This window comes from Centrocercus urophasianus, unplaced genomic scaffold (genome assembly GCF_019232065.1).
Source record: "Centrocercus urophasianus isolate 14NV4802_14NV808 unplaced genomic scaffold, USGS_Curo_1.0 seq_28, whole genome shotgun sequence".
In the NCBI taxonomy this organism is placed as follows: domain Eukaryota; kingdom Metazoa; phylum Chordata; class Aves; order Galliformes; family Phasianidae; genus Centrocercus; species Centrocercus urophasianus.
The window spans coordinates 14,100,821-14,119,138 of NW_024884844.1; the positions used below are offsets into that span (position 1 = coordinate 14,100,821).

The 18,318-nt window shown below is 53.1% G+C and overlaps 2 protein-coding genes across 4 annotated transcripts; both read right to left on the reverse strand.

Moving 5' to 3' along the window:
- Positions 1-1,859: 1,859 nt before the first annotated feature.
- On the reverse strand, positions 1,860-8,999 carry ERMN (ermin). 2 transcript variants are annotated; one of them, XM_042827336.1, is made up of 3 exons: positions 6,398-8,999; positions 3,840-3,944; positions 1,860-2,750 (listed from the first exon to the last, which is right to left on the reverse strand). In XM_042827336.1, the coding sequence occupies exons 1-3, from the start codon at positions 6,549-6,551 to the stop codon at positions 2,344-2,346; spliced, it is 666 nt and encodes a 221-aa protein (XP_042683270.1). In that variant the 5' UTR covers positions 6,552-8,999; the 3' UTR covers positions 1,860-2,343. The 2 variants fall into 2 exon arrangements, with proteins under 2 accessions (XP_042683270.1, XP_042683269.1); XM_042827335.1 differs by lacking the exon at positions 6,398-8,999 and adding an exon at positions 4,266-4,512.
- An 84-nt stretch (positions 9,000-9,083) lies between these two features.
- On the reverse strand, positions 9,084-18,001 carry LOC122164887 (cytohesin 1 interacting protein). 2 transcript variants are annotated; one of them, XM_042827334.1, is made up of 8 exons: positions 17,754-17,944; positions 15,290-15,339; positions 14,914-14,968; positions 12,836-12,938; positions 12,615-12,708; positions 12,240-12,309; positions 10,394-10,460; positions 9,084-9,860 (listed from the first exon to the last, which is right to left on the reverse strand). In XM_042827334.1, the coding sequence occupies exons 1-8, from the start codon at positions 17,880-17,882 to the stop codon at positions 9,400-9,402; spliced, it is 1,029 nt and encodes a 342-aa protein (XP_042683268.1). In that variant the 5' UTR covers positions 17,883-17,944; the 3' UTR covers positions 9,084-9,399. The 2 variants fall into 2 exon arrangements, with proteins under 2 accessions (XP_042683268.1, XP_042683267.1); XM_042827333.1 differs by lacking the exon at positions 15,290-15,339 and having other exon boundaries at positions 17,754-18,001.
- Positions 18,002-18,318: the final 317 nt, after the last annotated feature.

Genomic DNA, 18,318 nt, shown 5'->3' on the forward strand with positions numbered 1-18,318 from the left:
AGCGTGTTCCCATGTCACAGTCACATCCCGTCCCCAGCATTGTCCTTTGCATTTATCCCCCTGTGTCAGTGCTCGCTGCACTGCTGGTGTCTTTGACTCAGACCCCAGCACACCCTCAGGGACTGCTGGTGACGCACAGGGAGCACGGATCCCAGCACAGCCACACAGCTCCTAACCCAGCACAGTGACAACAGAGAGGAATTCATTTCAGAATGAGGCTGTGCCTCCAGTCCTGACCCCCTGGAGCTGCCTCCCGTTCCCACCATGCTGTGTGCCCTAAATGTCATAGAATTACCATGGCGACTCTTAAGGTTGGAAAAGACCTCTAGGATGGCCGCGTCCAACCTCGGCCCACCCCCACCATGCCCACTGACCACATCCCTCAGAGCCACATCTCCCCAGGCCTTGAATACTCCCAGGGATGGTGACTCTACCACCCCTTGGGCAGCTGTGCCGATGCTTGACTGGCGCAGGAGAAGAAATGTTTCCTAATACCCAACCTGTCCCTCCCCTGGCACAATGCGAGGCCATCACCTCTCAGCCTATTGCTGTTACCTGGAAGCAGAGGCAGACCCCCACCTCACCACAACCTCCTGTCAGGAGCTGTAGAGAGCTGTAAGAGCTCCCCCGAGCCTCCCCTTCTCCACGCTGACCCATTCCAGCTCTCTCAGCCTGTGCTCTCCATGGGTCTGTGCTCAGAGCCTGCACAGCTCCATTGCCCTTCTCTGGGCGCACTCCAGGACCTCAGTGTCTTTCTGGTAGAGAAGGGCCCAAAACTGAACACAGCACTGAGGTGCAGCCTCACCAGAGCTGAGTACAGAGGAACAATCACCTCCTGCTCTGCTGGCTGCACCACTGCTGACATAACCAGGATGCTGTTGGCCTCCTTGGCCACCTGGGCACACTGCTGGCTCACGATCAGCAGCCATCCACAAACAGCCCCAGATCCTTTTCCTCCACACAGCCTTCCAGCCACTGCCCCACACCTGTAGTGCTGCATGGGGTTGCTGTGGCCAAAGTGCAGGACCTGGCACTTGTTCTCATTGAACTTCACCCCATTGCCCTCAGCCCAGCGACCAGCCTGTCCTGATCCTCTGCAGGGCCTTCCCACAGAGCACCTGCCCTGCGCACAGCCCTGAGAATGCAAGCCAAGCACTGCAACACGGTACAGGCAGGTGATAAATGGAGACCTGCAGTGGGGTTGGAGCTGCCCGCAGTGCAGCCCCTCCAGTGCCTGGGAAGGAGCAGGGGGAGCAGGCAGGTGCCAGCAGCCTGCCGGGAAGTGCTGAGCGGGGCCGGGGGAGCACCAGGCAGCGGGGAACAGACCGGCACTATGGGGCATACAACCAACCTCTGAGGTTTTTGCAAACCAAAGAGCAAATAAACAATTCTGAATGGTACAATGAGGACTGTGTTTTGTTTGTACAATACAGAATTGCCATTTATTATTTTGACGTTGCCAATAAATAATTGCCTTTCTGTGGAACAAAAAAAAGTCAAAGCAATACTCAGTGCTGCTGGAAATAATGTAAAACTGAGAATTAAAAAAGCAGTGATGGCTGAAGGGGAGTGCTGGGGTGGGAGTCACGGTCCAACCCTGCTCAGACAGCTTCTCCTTTCCTAGAAGATCCCCAGTCCTTTCTGGGATGATGTCTGCAAAGCTTGATCCCAACTCAAGACAAAGCTTTCCATAAAATAGTTTGAAAGAGAACGCATCCACAGCACCGTGGTTATACAAGAGAGCTTTAAAATGGAGAAAGGGAAAAGGCTGTGTTCAGGTGGCAAAAAAATATTGCCCCTGAAATCTGCTTTGTCTCAAAAAAAAAAAAAAAAAAAAAAAAAAAAAAAAAAAAAATTAAAATTTTGCATCTAAACTTAGTTTGAAAATTGAGAAGAAACGTTAAGAAATGCAGCCACAGTGTAAAATGGCAGCATGTGGAGAACACAGCTGTGGTGCTGGCAGGCTGTACTGGACTGATCCCAGAGCTGCATGGGGCTGGGTTGGGCTGTGCTCACTGAGGCTGGGCTGTGTGGCCCCAACCACCCCAGCAGCACGAGGACTGCAGTGTGCTCAGGGCATGCTGCCATGTGAGTGTGGGTATGAAAAATGGAGAGAAAAGGAACAGGTGAACTTGAAGTGAATTAACGTTACACCTTCAGCAAACCAATCGTTCCCTGTCCTATGGATGCCCCACCTGCTGTCAAGGGGAAGGTAGTTGGGAAATCACATACAAAAAGGAAGCAGGGGTGGATCCGTGCTGTGTGAAGGCCGTGTCTTGGAACACAATCAAAACCAGAACCAGCGCGAGCTCTCGGGCACATTAAGAGATTCCCCACCTCGGTTTATAAGTGCATCATGGACTCAAATTCATCGATTCTTTGTTTGGTGTTTCCTTTCCTGATCTTCCTGTAGGAGATGGTGTTGTACCGGGAGTAGCTGTGCCTGGAGATGTCGTTCTTCTTCCCCAGCCCCAGCTGCTCCCCAGCCCTCTCTGCCGGAGCATTGCAGGTGGGGCTGCAAGGGGGGGACATCTCCATGCTGCCCTCCTGCTGCTGGGGGACCACGCCGCTCCCCTTCGGCACCTCTATCACCTGCACCTCGTCCTCCTCGGTGTCCTCCTCCTCCTCTTCCTCCTCCTCTTCTTCCTCCTCAGCATCTTTCCCTCTCTGCTCGGTGCTGTCCGTGGGGGTCACCGCATCCTCCCCAACAGCACTGCCTGCTGTGCCTGCTGCACCCAGCGCCCGCTGCCCTGCGGCACAGAGAAGCATGGTGAGACCCGTCTCACTCGGGTGGATGAGGAGTGACACCTCCGGGATGAGTTGTGACACCCCCAGGATGAGGTGTGACACCCCCAGGCTGCACCCACCGTGCACACACGCATTGCAGGCGCAGCCCAGCACACAACAGTTCCATAGCTGCACCCCTTGGGGCTCAGACCCTCTGCCCACCCAGGACGTGGGCAAACACACGTCCCCACTTGAGAAGCGTTTGGTATTGTTCTGCTTGGCACATCTCTGCTCCCATGTCACAACAAACACTCTATTCAGTGTCTGCCTGCAGGGTTCTGGGTAGTAATTAGACTAAATTGGTCAGGTACTAAAAAGCTGCCTGCAATTTGGAGATAAAGTGCTCGTGGCTGAGGTGAGGGGGCCGTGCAGGATCATTTAATAGATTTTATTGTGCACTTGCAAAGCAGCACAGCTGGAGTGGGGAGTGGGGATGTTGGTGTGGAGAGGGAAAGCCTCCATCCTGACTCATCTCAAAGCCATTCAGACGTATTTTGCTTAGGACAGATGCTCATATATTTTTTGCTTTCTTAGGGAAAGGTACACCAGTTTCTGATCATGAGGCACAGCCATGTATCTCCTGTATCTGCATTCACACGGCTCAGCTCTGTGACAATCACCCCAAGCTGCTCATTTGCTCCCCTCTGATGAGGAGCTCAGTATCAATGTGGCAGCTGACATATAGGAACCAGCAGCTCACGGCAGCCTGCTGGGCACACGGGTGGGGGCAGCAACATGGGACAGCAGCAGCCATTCCTGGAGCCACCAGCTCTCATCCCAGCCACCCCCTGCCCCTGTAAGGAGCCCAGAGGCGTCCACATGAATGCTCAACACTGGGACATTACACTGGAGCCCTCATAAATCAGGGAGGAAAAGGGTCTGGGTAGTGAGGACACGCAGCTACGGGCAGGAATGCATCTCTGTCCTCTGCAATGCAATGCGAGGTTTTGGCTGAATTTGGAAGTGATAAAACTCTGCACAACACTGCCTGGGAGGCTGCTTGCTGCCATGCTCAGGCTCCAGCACTCTGCACACACAGCATTCTGCATTACCTTCCTCCAGCTCCTGCCTGCAGGCTCCCATGTCCTGGGGCTCAGTTGTATCCTGGGGCTCAGCTGCTCCCTCCTGCAGCATCACAATGTTGTCCTCTTGCTTTTCTTTGGGAAATACAAAGGACAAGAATTGGACTTGTGGAACAGTTAGTGACAATAATTAGGCTTTAACTGTTGCAGATTGGCAGCAGAATTTTCGAGCGGAGCTAAGAAATTGCTCTTTTCTTTGGTCACCTACATTCCAATCCATCCTTTGTAACCACCAGCTCAGATCTGTCGCTAACAATTACTCCAAGTCTTGACACCCACAGTTGCAGCTCAGGAGCTCTGAGCAGCACACATAACACATCCAGCTGTTCGTAAGGCTGCACATCAAACAATCTTTTCCGCCCAAATACTAAACAAAAAGGCAGCACCGCACATTACCTCTGCATCGCTGCTCTCCATCACAGTCCCCACGCGCTGTATCCTCCGCCGACGAGTTCCCGCTTTCCTCCACATTTCCTTTTGCCAGCAGAGTGCCGGGCTGCGCACCCGCCTCCACGCAGGGCATCGTCCCCACGGCTCCGGTGATGCCATCGGTGATGCCGTCAGCCAGCTGCAGGCCTTCCTGGGGGGCCGCGGTCCCGTTGCACGCTGGCAGGCCGGGCACCGAGGACACGTTGTCGCTCATGCTGAGCGCCCGGCACCGGGCCGCGTGTGCGGGCAGCCGGCCCTGCTCAGCCCCGGCGGTGACAGCGCGGGGTTTGGCCGTGGCACCGCGGGGTCCAATCGGCGTCTCAGCCACCACGCGGGCTGCCCCGGCCGCACGGTTAAATGCCCACTGCCATTTACATAAACAAACAATATGAAGCAAGGCGGCTTTTGTGCTGGCGCGCAGAGCGGGGCTCTAACGTGTCAGCCGCGGTCACACACAGAGATTTTGTCTTCCCGCACAATGGCCCTTTGTGCCTTCCCCCGCAGCGGGAGCACCGGCTGTTCTCGCCCCGTAATCCTCAGAGGGTGACCGCCCCGTCGCAGCCCCATAACCGGCTTAGCGCGGCTCCGGCTCTGCCCCGCGCAGCTCCGGTGCGCCGGGGCCACATTGGTACCACCGGCACGGAGCGAGGGCACCGACATGACATCACATCCCAGGGGATGCTCAGCGGCCGCTCCGCAGAAAGGCACCTTTGGGTTGCAGAAATGCTCCCTGAGGAATACGGAAGGGGAAGGCGTGAGACAAATGTGCGTGGAGGAGCTGCCAGCCGGACCTTCCAGCCAGACGGCGTGTAAGGGCTGCAGCCGGCCCTTTCCTGACCACAGCTGAACCCTGCCCTGCCGACCAGAGCCAGGTTTACGTAAGGATGTAATCTCCTGCTCTGAACAACTTTTTGTATTCGTACAATGCAACATTTCTGACATCTTTGGGCTCCGGGATTTGGAAATCCTCTTGTTGAGGTCAGACCTCGATTAAAAGCAGAGCCAAAGCCCTGTGACTGTTTTAGTTCAGCTGTGAGTTTGCATCTGTAACTCAACGACTTCCACTTGCGCTGTACGTGGGGTTGGTGCAATTGATTCATAACATCGATCTTTTGTTGGAAAAACGAGTCCAAGAAAAACGGGTGCAAATGGTGGGAAACTGCTGCGGGTGCCGTCAAGAGCTGTGCGTCACAGGCTGCAGAGCTGAGAGGTTATTTCTGTTCTTCTGAGCTATTGGCACAGCCCCAAACTAATCCAAACGGCCCTTCGCTGAACGCTGCTCCTTGGTGGCCAGGTCCTGTCCCCAGATCTTCCCTCTGGTGGCCACGGCGCTGTAGAAGCCCTGAGACACAGCCTGGTGCCATCTATTGGTGGCACACTCCGTCCTCACCCAGAGGCACCATTCCCCATTAGCACCTGGTGGTCATAGCTCTACTTGCACGAATCTCTTCTGAACCACTTCCCAAGTGACCTTTGAAGAGGGACGTTTCCACTCCAGAAGTCCCTCCCCTCACATTTTGCAGGTAGCACTGTGAGTGAAGACAGCAGGAAGGCACATAGGAGAGCCTCATTAGAGCCACAACTCCATCTCAGCAATACTAAGCAGCCATTCCATGAGGTGCTCACACGGCTCCTTGTGCTCTCCGTAGCTCATCGCCTGCCTCCACATTTCTGCTCCAGTCACACAGCTCGGCTGTAGTGGGTGCTGCAGCCTTGGGCCAGGGCAAGGCAGTGCTGCTCCTGCCCTTGTTCCAGGAACCGTGAGCCAAGGCCATCGGGCACTTCTTGACTGCCTCTGCAACTCAATGCTGCCTGGTCTGAAAGGCACAGAGCTGCACAACTGTGGATGTAATGGGGCTGTGCAGCAGGCATGAAGTTCCAGGACTGTCTCACCTGAATTGTGGCTGGAATGGAACGGTACTGACCAAAGGCAATTCCCAGCTTTGTGGATATGCAAGGTGTGCTCACCACTTGCACCCCAGGTAACTGCACTCCGTAACCCCCTCAGCACCATGAGAGCTGGCTGCCTCCACTGCTTTGCACAGTAGCCTCTAAAGCAGCTGCACAGAACAGAAATACTTGGTGAAAGCAGAACTCACCTGGGCAGAAGCACCCACAGAAGGCAGAAGAAGCACAGCTGACCCTGAAACGCAGGTGGAGATCAGCCACTGAAATGAGAGCTGCCTCCGAGCAGAACGGAACCAGGGGCAGGTAGAAACCCGAGGCTGAGACAGGAAGGTGCAGAAACCTCATGTAAGCCCATGGCTTCCAGGGTCAGGTCTCCAGACTGCAAGGGGAGAGCAGTTGCAGGATAACACAACTTCGAAGCCAAAATAGTTTTCCATCATAATCCCTGTAGAAGCCAGAACACATCCCATGGCTTTGGGGGGAAAAAAAAAACCCAAAAAACATCAGCTACAGAAAGTACAGCCCGAGAGAGCCAAGCACAAAGCCCACCCAAGGCCAGGCATCCCACCTGGGCCCTGAGCTGCTGGCGACAACCAGCCCGCAGCAGGGGAGGGACTGGGGGGCTCTGGGGTCCCTTCCGAACCAACCGGGCTGTGGTTCTATGGCTCTCCCCCAGAGGGCGGTGGGCACTGCACAGCTCCTCAGGGCAGCGGGCAGCACAGCCCAGCGCTGCCGGAGCTCAGGGAGCGTTGGGACACCGCTCTCAGCCATAGGGTTTCGGTTTTCAGTGGTCCTATGTGGGGCCAGGGGTTGGACTCGATGGACTCCTTGTGGGTCCCTTCCAACTCGAGATGGTCTGCAGTTCCGTGATTCTCCTCGCACACCTCGGGCTGCCCTCAGCGCTTTCTGCTGCCGCTTGCGCGGAGCAGCGCCGCTCACAACAGCGCTCATTCCCTCGGCTCTGCAGTTTGCCCGTGCTCCTCCCCCCCGGCCCCAGCCCGCTGCAGAGCTGTGATCGCCCACATCCTGTTTTTGATGCGCTGTGCAGCTCCTGGCCGCCAGAACACCGCGCTGTGGTCACACATTCTGCTGTAGCAACCAGAGCTCGCTCCCACCACTGCAGAAACAGCATCACCTCCCTAACAGTCTTTTTAAGGCTTTCTTAGGCCAGTTGGCTGTACGGGTGTGCTGGGTCCCTCCACAGTACCAGCAGGCACACATCAGCCAGCACAGTGAGTTACCCTCCCACACCAAGAGTTACTGCTTGTGACCACAAACCTGCATTAATTCCCAGCAAGATGCAGCCCCAGGAGCAAAGCTCACATCGCATTTTGATCACCTTTTATGCAAAAGGAGGAGCAGGATGTGCAGCAATTGCAACTGCCTGCCCAGAGCCCGCAGCCTGCACCAAGGAGCGTGTGATGGCGATGCAAAGCATGCTTCTGGGGAGCCGTGGGGGCAGAGATGCCCCTGTTTTCCTGGAAGCCCTGAAAATAAACCATATATTTACTTACAAGTGAAAATGATGGTACCTGAGGAATTCCCAGTCTGTTTCTTCATAACATTATGCATCAAAGAGGGCTCTTAGCCCATTTGCAATCTGTGTATTTCTGGTGATTAATCTGGATACTGAAATGGACTTGGAAGGTACTTGGAAGGTATGGCTTCCCCAGGCATCATTTAGTAAGGATAAGCAAACAAATTAGCCGAGTGAGATGTCTTTCCACCAATAAATCAGGCACGTCACTTGGCAGAGGGTACAAAATGGGAATATTTGCCTCTCTACACTGCACAAGCATGACTGAGTGTAATGTCCCTTTTCAAATGTGGGATCTCTTCTGGGCATTAAATCAACTGGATTGGCTGGCCACGGTGCCCATGGCTGCTGTCACTCTGACAGTTCTGTGTCTGCCATCAGCGTCCACTTGGGAATGACCTCTACTTGTCCCCATTCTTTCAAACACCTCTGTTGGCAGAGGGAAGCTGCGCCTCAGGACAACAAACCATGGGTTGAAACCTCTGTGTCTAAAAAGGAGCTCCAGTGAGGAGAGCCATGGGGAACCCTGCCCAGGGTTGGTTGCACCACAGCACAGCCATCCTCGCTCATCCTCATGGTGAACATCTGCCTCTGCACCATGCAGAGCTGAGAGCTCAGTGAGCACAGATGGTGCAGTCAGACCATGGCATGCTGATTAGCATTTTCTCCAACCTGCTGAAATTCCAGTTAGCCAATCTGACCACAGCAACCTCAAGGGGTGGTGGTGATGACATCTAGCACAGAAATGACCCGTCACTGGGGACAGAAAATGCTCTTCTAGCAAGCCTGGTTGGAATGGCACAAAAAAGTCCCATGGCTTCAGCAGGGCCCAAATTGCCACACTGCCAAGCTGTATCACAACATGGGTCACAGAGCACCGCACTCCCATAGCCTGCACTCCACTGGGATTCTCCCTTCAGTATCTCAGCATTGCCACCAGCCTGTTTTCCTCCCTCCCAAACTCACAGATGATCGAATCACAGAATGGGTAATGTTGGAAGGGAGCCCCAGCACTGCTGCTGCTCTCCATCGCACTCACCCTGCACTCACCGCCACGCACCCCACCCCAGCACATCCCTCTTGTATCAGCACCAATGCCTTCCGTCCTGCACAAGCCAGCAGCACAGCAGCTCTCCTCCATCAGCAGCGTGCAGCTCTGCAGCACAGGCTGGGCGTGGGGCTCTGCTGCATGACCCAGGACATTCGTGCTGCACATCCCCTGCAGTAAGGGAGGTTCAGCTGAGCTGTGCCCCCGAGCAGCAGCACTGTCCATCCCAGCATCACCTCTGGGACCTACCCCTGGACGAGGTCTGGGCTCTGCCCTGCTCCTAATCACCAGCTTAGTAGAAGCTCTTGCTTTATTGAAGATCTCTGAAGATTGACTTCGGTAACAGAAAATAAATAGTTAGAAAATTTGCACTTGATTAAAACCCATCATTAACACTAAATATGCTGAGGGAGTCGCTCACAGTTCTTCACGTCTTGGAGCTAGTCATTTTTTATGTTAATGAAGAAGTCCACGATTCACTCCGATTAAAAATTAAAATAATTAATAAATCAGAGCATTTTAAATACCATCAGTCCTGCTGTAAGGCCGTGTGGGTAAGGAACAAATGCAGCCTCATGCTGCTCCTCCTGGCCCTGGGGAATGCAGGGTCACACCCGGCTTTCCTCCTCCTCCAGCGCCCGGTGAAGACCTGGAATGAATTTCAGGAGCTGCTTTCGAACGCTCGATCTCCTGCTCTTCCTCGGGAGCGTCCCGAAGCTGCTGGAGCTGCCGCCGCTCTCCCACAGCGGGGACATGGAGCCGCTGCTGGCCAGGCTGATGCTGCGGTGCCTGCGCAGGGAGCACCTCCCGGCCGTGCCATCGCCATCCCTCGGTAGGAAGCAGTCATCGTCCATGCTGGACTGGCGGCTCAGGCTCTCTGCTGCAGAGTCGTCGAAGGCACCGCTCTGGTAGAAGCTGTCCTCGCTGTCCAGAGTCATGGAGCTCAGGCGGCTCCGGGAGCTGCTCTCACTGGAGAATCGGGTCTTGGTCAGAGAGAGTGGTCTTGGCATACAGCCCTCAGATAAGTTGGCCTCTTCCAGCTCCAGCAGAGCGTTGTCATTCACCTCTCCTGGAAGCAGAGGTCAAGAAGGAGTGTTATTCAACAGCATCAGCGAGCTCCTGCAAGCAGACGCAGCCTACAGCTCTGCAGAGCTGCCTAGATCTGTGCAGGGCGGTCAGCCCCGCTCCTCTTCTCCGCCCAGCCAGGGCCACCAGCTGGGCCTTCGTTCTGGCCCAGCCTCCTGCCCTTCCATCCCACCGTGGGGCTGGGCAGTATCTTACCCACACCATATCTCATCCCACGTTTCCAGCTATACGGGACTCTCTACTGCTGCCTTGCCCCAAAACGCAGAAGCAAAGTCCAATTGAAAACAGAGAACAGAAAAGAAGCTTTCCACATGAACTCCTCTCCTAGAACTCATACATCAGCCCAGCGCCCAAATTCTTCAGACACTGATAAAAAGCTTCCCCCGCGGTCATTAGGAAGGAAAAAAAGAAAGCAGATGGAAACCAGGTTAGAGGAGTGCCTGGTGCTGCTCAGCCCCAGCTTCCCCTGGAGGTCTGAGCAGCGCTGCGGTTTCCCACCCGGAAGCGGAGACTCACCATGCAGCAAACGCTGTTCCTGTAAGTGCAGGGAGCGCAACTCCACCCACTTCTGCTGCAGAGTTTGCTGTGAAGGATTAAAAGAGCTGACTGTCATTCACACTTTCACAAAGTTACAAAACACTTCAAACAAAGCAGGTTCCCAGAGAGCACTCTGCCTACAGGATGCGGAGGTGTGCCCTCTTTCTGCACAACACAGCATTCCTGGGGCTCAGCAAGCCTCCTCCAGCTTCCCTGAGCAAAGTGCTTTGGCTGAGGCACTGTCTGCGTGAAATGTGCAAAAGCAGAAGGCTGAAATCTGGAATGCAGGCAGCTGTACTCAGATGGCCTTTCACTGAGCCACTGCTGACGTGCTGACATCCCACCCTACCAGCGAGCAGCATTATGTTATTTCCTCTGTTGCAGGTCAGCCACTGATCTAACAAATAACTGCTGCACTGGTTGAGAAGCTGCCAAGTGAGTGCCTGCTGGGTCCACAGGAAAACACCGCACACTTCCTTGGCAACCTGCATGAGCACACAACAGGGCAGTCTGGCAAGTTACATGGCTATCCATGCAAAGGGCCCAGGCAGAGCTTGCGTGGACAGTATTGCTGTTCCTTGCACATTTTTCTGTGCTCCACATTCCAGCAACACCAATCAAAACACCACAGCTTTGGCGTAAGGCACCAGAACGGCAGCAGCCCTTGTCCTGGGGCTGTTTGCCATCCCTCAGCCCCAGCCAACAGCACAGCCACACAGCAGGGTGTTTTCTCCCATCCCACTGGCAGCCTGCCTGGTGCTCTGTGGCATGGCATGGTGACACGGCACTGATGCTGGGCACAGCCCTGTGCCATGCATCAGGTAGGAGTGCGGACACACAGGGCCAGGCCCACACCCGACTTCACACAACAGTGAAAGCTCTCCTTGCAGAGGCTTGGCACTTTTGGGAAACCACTGCTATCTGAAAGCTGAGTGTTTCATAGCAGCTTCTGTCTTCCTGAGTTCTCTGAACCATATGGGGAGGGGCAGCCACAGCACTGCTCACACAGGCGTTGTTCCCAGATGGCAAATCCTATCCCTGCTGCAAAGTCCTGGCAAGCCTGAACATTTATCATGAGATTTATTCTAGCCAGATCAGTGTCCAGTTAGAAGCAATTCCTTCAGGGAGGGCCTTGGTTCATTGCTGCCATAAGGAAAAACTCTCCATCAGGTAAAGAATACTCCAAAGTGTCTACACGTCATACATTCCCCAAATGCTGGCCCAGCTTACTGTTCACTTACAGCACTCATCAATTCTCACTCTGACCAAGTTTAAGAAGAGGCCAAAGTTATCTTAAGAGGTCAAAATTATCAAAATGATTTCTTAATTATTTTTTTCATCATTTGACCTAATGGAAAACAAGCCTATGACATGCAGTCAGCATTATTTCTTCCCTGCATCAGGCAGCAAAAAAGCTGGAGAAGCTCAGCACCCGTGGCAGGACGAGAACTTGGATGCTTTCAAAAAATGCCCAGGGGCTCACAAAGATGCTTTGCAGCCCCAGAGTTGGAGACATGTGGGTCCTCAGGATGTGATGGGGAGCCAGGGCCCCGTGATTGTGGCATGGCAGCCTCATGTGCAGGCTGGTGCTGCAGCCGGAGCGACGCCGCAGTGCGCTCAGTGAGGTGGTGCTGACATCACCCCCACACACAGCACTGGCACCCGGCCCCAACAGCATCCACCAGGGAGGCAGTGGGGCTGCCAGCAGCAGCACTGGGGGCACACGGCTCCCCAGCCCCCACTGCACCCCATGGCTGCTCCCACAAACAGCAGACCCACGGCAGCACTCTGCTCTTCACAGCAGCACAGTGGTTCACCGCGTTACCTTCAGCAGCTGCAGCTTGTTCTCCAGCTCCATCTTCCTCAGGAACAGGGCCCCGTTGACGGTCTCCAGCCTGGAAAGAAGAGGGGCTTTGGGTACCAGCATGGGGGGTGGTGCCCTACAGCAGCACATGGGGCCATGGGGTCCTTAGGGAGGGGATGCACACGGGACGGAGGGTGCCCTAATGTGCCATCAACTCCCCTCCACGGATGGATTCAGCTGCTGCTGTGGGATGAGCAAAGTCACAGCATGGGCAAGAGATGCACATCACAGTGCTGTGTGTCTGTGAGTGTGGCACTGCTGCTTAGCACAAGAAAGTTTCACGGTTTCCAGCAGGACCACGTCAAACTCAAAGCACTGTGAAGGGCAGATGCCTACCTTAAATAGTTCCCTGAAGACTTTATCAAGTCTACAATTTGCTTGTGACTAAAACCATCGGTGTTCACTCCATTGACGTTGGCAAGAATATCACCTGTAGAGATAAGAAGCTGCAATGAGCATCTTCAGCACACACATCCCTACCACACTCTCTAAAACAGAACTAACATGGAGAAAAGCAACTAGGGCCACCCGCAGATAGGAAAAAAGCAAGTCATTACCAATCTGAAGGCCAGAAACATGGGCAGGACTTTCCTCTTGAATTTTGCAGACGCAAGTGCATACCTCCAAGGAGTAATCGGTTTGGTTTGGAAATCTAATAGTCTGTAAATAGCAAAGAAAAAGTGCTGCTGATATTGAAGACATGACTACAAGTAATATTTGAAATACTGTCGTGATCTATTTTCATTTCACACTCTTTTTTAAAATGAGAGGCTGTGTTGAGCAGGTTGTATTATCATAACTCTTGGTAGAATCCATCGTCCTGTTATCAACTCTGACATTCATTTAGAAAAATGCTAAACTGAGAGATACGACCAGAGCATCCTGTGTTGGCAGGAAATGTATTTTGGGTTGCATGCAAATATCAGTATTCAGCCACATCCTCTGCCAAGAGGCTGTTTAAGACTGAAACTGAAGTTCCTGAAAACCTACGGCAGTCAAACCTACCTTACATACGTCATGATAGATTCCCAAATTCCTCAGTCAACACTGAACAGAGATGAATTCTATCACGAGTTCAGAGTTTATTAGAGCAAATCACAACAATATGGTGATTTCAGCCTTAAAACTATCAGCAAAACTTTCAGCTAAACTAAGAACACCAAATTATGTGATGCCCCGTCCATCCCTGGAGGTGTTAAAGGCCAGGTTGGATGGGGCCCTGGGCAGCCTGGTCTATAAAATGGGGAGGCTGGTGGCCCTGCCTGTAGTAGGGGGGTTGGAGCTTCATGATCCTTGAGGTCCCTTCCAACCTGGGCCATTCTGTGATTCTGTGCTGAGGATTCTGAAGGAATCTGCATAATTGAGGCAGTAGGACATGCCTGTCCTTCTGTTTGGACCTCGTTGAGTGTCCCAGAGAAGCAGGATGAGATTCACCATGCCTAGCTAGACGTCTGTTCACCAGCTCAGCATCCCTGCCAGAGCCACCCAGAGAGGCAGACGTCCCCAGTGAGTGACTGGTGGCCCTAAAAGCCCTATTTCTGACCAGGAGGATGGGATCCCCTCACCACACACCTCCCTCTCTTCACAGACCGCAGAAGAAGCCGGGCCGTTACTTTGGGTGGATAACTGGGCTTTAGGTGGCCACAGTGCTGGGAAAGATGTGACTCAAAGCAGCTGACGTGCAAACATCTGGGCACAGACAGAGGCACACCGAGTCCATGTCACCACCAGAATCCACTTAATAAGTGGGAAGTACCAGCACAAGCAGCACACAAGAGACCCTGCGTTCCGCCATGGCTGTAGCTCTGAGGAGCTCCTTGCAGATGGCAGACCCAGAATTTCACATCCTCGTATTCTGGTTTGCCTACGATCAAATTGTAGCAATAATGAAACTGCAACTTCTAAATAATGCCTTATGCTTGGTACCAAACTGACGCTGTCATTTCGCAGCCTGGACTTTCTAGTGAAATGCTCACACTGAATGTACGTTCAGGAAGAAACACGCCAAGAACAATTATTTTTAATCAGAATGTCACATATAATGAAAATCTGCCCTGGCAATTTGTACAAAAGCCCGATAATGGACTCAATTATTTTCCCTTCTGAAAGCTCTCTGAAAGTGTTCCTGAGCCGAGCACTTACACAACCATGAGTCACAGAATCAACTCTGAATAAGTTGGGCTTTCCCATAGCACTCCTTTCACCAAAGCTAGCACGTCCCTCTGTGCATGGCAGTGCCAGGTCATTTCATACAGCAGGCACAAGGGATTTCTAGGAGAAGGAGAGGATTTTGATCTCTCTCTTTTATATAAAAATATTTCCATGTGGCATTCTCTGAAAACATGATAGCCTAAGGAGGAAAGAAGGCGTTCCCATTGTCCGCTTCGTATCTGAGCTGTCTCCTATGGTCAGCACTCCAACTTGCCATGGACCAGGCTCTCACCTGTGACCTATGAGAACTCCTCAGAAGCACATCCCATTTCTGTGGTGCTTCTTAAGCACTCCAGTTTCACAAAGGACTCACAGGTGTCTTTCTCTACCCCATCCCTTGTTAATCTAGTTTGGAGGATGTGATGCTGAAGATTTCACACAGTATTTTATCTTTAAATGAATCAATTTGTCGCATAAGTCTTACCTGGATTTCAAAGCCAAATGTCTCTTTATCTTCTTTGAATATAGAAATGAAGTGTCTGCAAGAAAAGCACTCAGGATTACCCAGGTTGTACAGCGGGGAAAGGCTGTGCTGCAGAGGGCAGTGGGCACAGCACAGCTCCCAGGACAGCAGGCACAGCCCCGAGCTGCTGCAGCTCAGGGAGAGCTGGGACACCAACCTCAGACTTTGGGTTCAAGTGGGGCTGTGCGGGGCTCACTGCTCCTTGTGGGTCCCCTCCAACTGGGACACCTTATCTTTCTATGACCCCATTCCTGAGCCCCTTCACGCTGCTTCCCCCATGAGTCCATCCCACCCAGGGCTGCACTGCGTGAGCACAGCTGGCAGGGCATCACCGTACCTCTGCGGCTGGGAGCAGTCCCCCAGGGAGCTGGATCTGGTCAGAGGGAGCTGCAAGCAGAAAGGGGAAAGGAAAAGGGTCAGTGGGGTCACAGCTCCTCAGGGCTCCCTGCGGCCTGCTGCTGGAGGAATGCCACTGTGCTGCTGTTAGGTTGGAAATCAGTCCCTCAAATATAGCATTATTCCAAATCTTTTAAACACGATATTCATCACTACCAAGATAGGAACACCACAGAGAAAAAGCAAAATCATGGCTGCTCTTAGCTCTTGATCCAGTTGTTGACACCCAGAAAACATCAAGGGATGTTTCTCCCCGGGGGACTGCGCTGCACTGCCTGTCCCAACCCGAAGTGAAAGCATCACTGCCCAACAGCTTTCTGCTGTCCCGGCCTGCCTGCAGTGAGCTAAGAATGGGGAGCTGAGTCACCACCAGCCAATACCTGCTGATAACATTTTGTGCAGGGGTGACAATGTGACCTCTGCCAACCGGCTGTCAGCTCTCAGGCATCGCTCCCAAGGAAGAGGTGAGAACGGCAGGACGTGGCTGGGGAACACAACAGCACACACCGCAGGAGTTTGAGGCAGGAGGGGCTGCTGTGCTCACATCAGTGAGTGCAAGAGAAAAAATAGTGACGAAACCCCAGAAAAAAATCTGCTGGGAACAGTGCCTGGAGTAGGGAACTCTTCACACAAACTGCTGGAGGTGCAGCTTCTCAGGAGGGCAGAAATTGGGGGGACAAAAGGCATAGCTGCTGAAGAGGAATGCTGCGTTCTGTAGGGCATCAAAGGAGGACCTCCTGCTGCACATCTGCATTCAGCACTAAGGCAAGGAGGCTGCAAAACTGTATAAGCCAGGGATTTCCACTAACACTGTAAGTATCACCTATACTGTACCCAAATCACACTTTTGTTATGCTGAGACCTCAATTTGCTTTCACACCTTTCCCCTAAAAAATCTGTAGGTATTTATAACTTCAACACCCATCAAAAAAGGCAGAAAACAGACACACACACATACACACACCACAAAGCTGCAGGCAGCTCTCAGCAGCTAGCAGTGATGGCCAAATAGTGTTTCCAAGCTGACGCATGGCCATGGCAACAAGCACCCAGCATCCCTGCTTTGGTCTAGGCAGCCTTGTGCCTACAGAGGCCTGAGAAAAGCCAGGATCAGCATTTAAACATCCACGCTTTCCATAAACATGAGCCAAAAATAAGGAATTACATTACCACTAAATTGTACAGTCAATATACTAAAAGTCCTAGGCTTCAATACTGCAAAGCCAGGCCAATGTGCAACCACCAACACAACCTCCATTTTATGAACCTGTGTTCAACTGGAGAGAGAAGCAGGGGGGAGCAAGGGGTGCCATGCAGTAACACACTTGGAATTCTTTGTTAACACCCACAGACACATCACGGCCATTATTGCTCATTTATCTGCAGCAGAACCACAAAGTGCTGCTCTATCACTGCTGCTGGTGGCTGCATCAATGCAGCGTGCCCAGAGCTTGTCTGCTTCTGGCTGTCTTTTACATCCCCAGGATTGTATGGGAGGAATGTGCTTCTGTTGCTGCACAAAGCAGAGCCTTCAGTGCTTGGACATTATGTGCCAGCTTTCTGATAACACTTCAAGATTATAATGCATTTCAAGCACTTTCAATTCAGGCTTATTCACACAAGACAAAAAGGTGAGCTACAATTGCTCAGCTGGCAATTTACAGCAGTAGCAACAGGCAGTTTTGTTCACCTCCTGTTGCAAACAACAGAAATTTGCTGTTCCGCATGAAAAGGGAGCTTATAAACAGGAGGGAGACTGACTTTGTACCTGGGCATATGGTGACAGGACAAGTGTTTTTGAACTAGAAGAGGAGATTTAGGTCAGATACGAGGAGGAAATTCCTTACTCAGAGGGCAGTGAGGCCGTGGCACTGCCCAGAGCTGAGGTGCCCCATCCCTGGAGATGCCCCAGGCTGTGGATGGGTGCTGGGCAGCCTGAGCTGGGAGGCAGCCAGCCCACGGCAGGGCTGGGGCTGAGGGGTTCCTTTCAACCGTGCTGCGGTTCTGTGATTGATTGTACAAAAAGCACAGCGACAGGGACAGCCAAAGTAGCTACAATAGTTGTAATAAAACAGCCCAAAGTTTGGAAGGAAACAACCCATGATAGATGCTTCCTGCCAAGGATGCAGAACAAAGCCCAGCCTGACCACCGTGCTGAAGCACGCCCAAATTTAAGGGAACACCAGGCAGCAGGATGCTCCCCTGTGCCTCGCAGCACACCTGGAACGAAGAGCTGCAGTGGGGCAGGATCCCAGCTGCAGGAGCTCTGCTGACCGCCGGCAGTCCCGCAGTCTCTCCCGCACCTCCCCTTGGCAGTGCTCCCACACAACAGCTGCTGGAAGGAGCCCATCGCCACCCAAACTCACTCTCCACCCGCGGTGCCCTGCAGGCTGGAGGTGCCCTACCTGCTTGCGGCTCCTCGGCAGCGTCCCCACCGTGCTGACCAGCTGCTGCAGCCGCCTGCTGTCCATCTGCACGCCCCGATCCCCGCTGCCCGCGCGCTGGCTGTGCTGGGCGAGCCGCCGCAGGGACATGGCGCTGAAGGGCAGTGCTCAGTGCAGCATGGCAAAGCGCGGCACTTTGGGTACACTTCTCCTCTCTGAGCGATCAGAAAGTATGAAAACGGAAAGCGGGCCATGTGACTTGTGGTTTAGGTGCACATTACATAAATCTCTTCTTGCAGCTCACCAGGGCTGCTCCGTGTTTGTGCTCATGCGGGAGCTAAGAATTAGGCTTGGCAGCTGCAGAAATCTGCTTAATTTTTCCGACCCTGCACACAACAACGATTCTTACTGCACAGATCCCACTTGCTGTAATAACGTGTCCTTAAAGAACTGTTTGCTTTAGACACTTGCCCGAGCTCAGCCTGTTCATTCTTTCACTTGCTCGGCCTCCCTTGCTTTGCTCAGATTTCCTTTTGGCAAAGGCAGGAAAGTAATGCTTTCTTTGGAACAGCAACATCAGTGCATG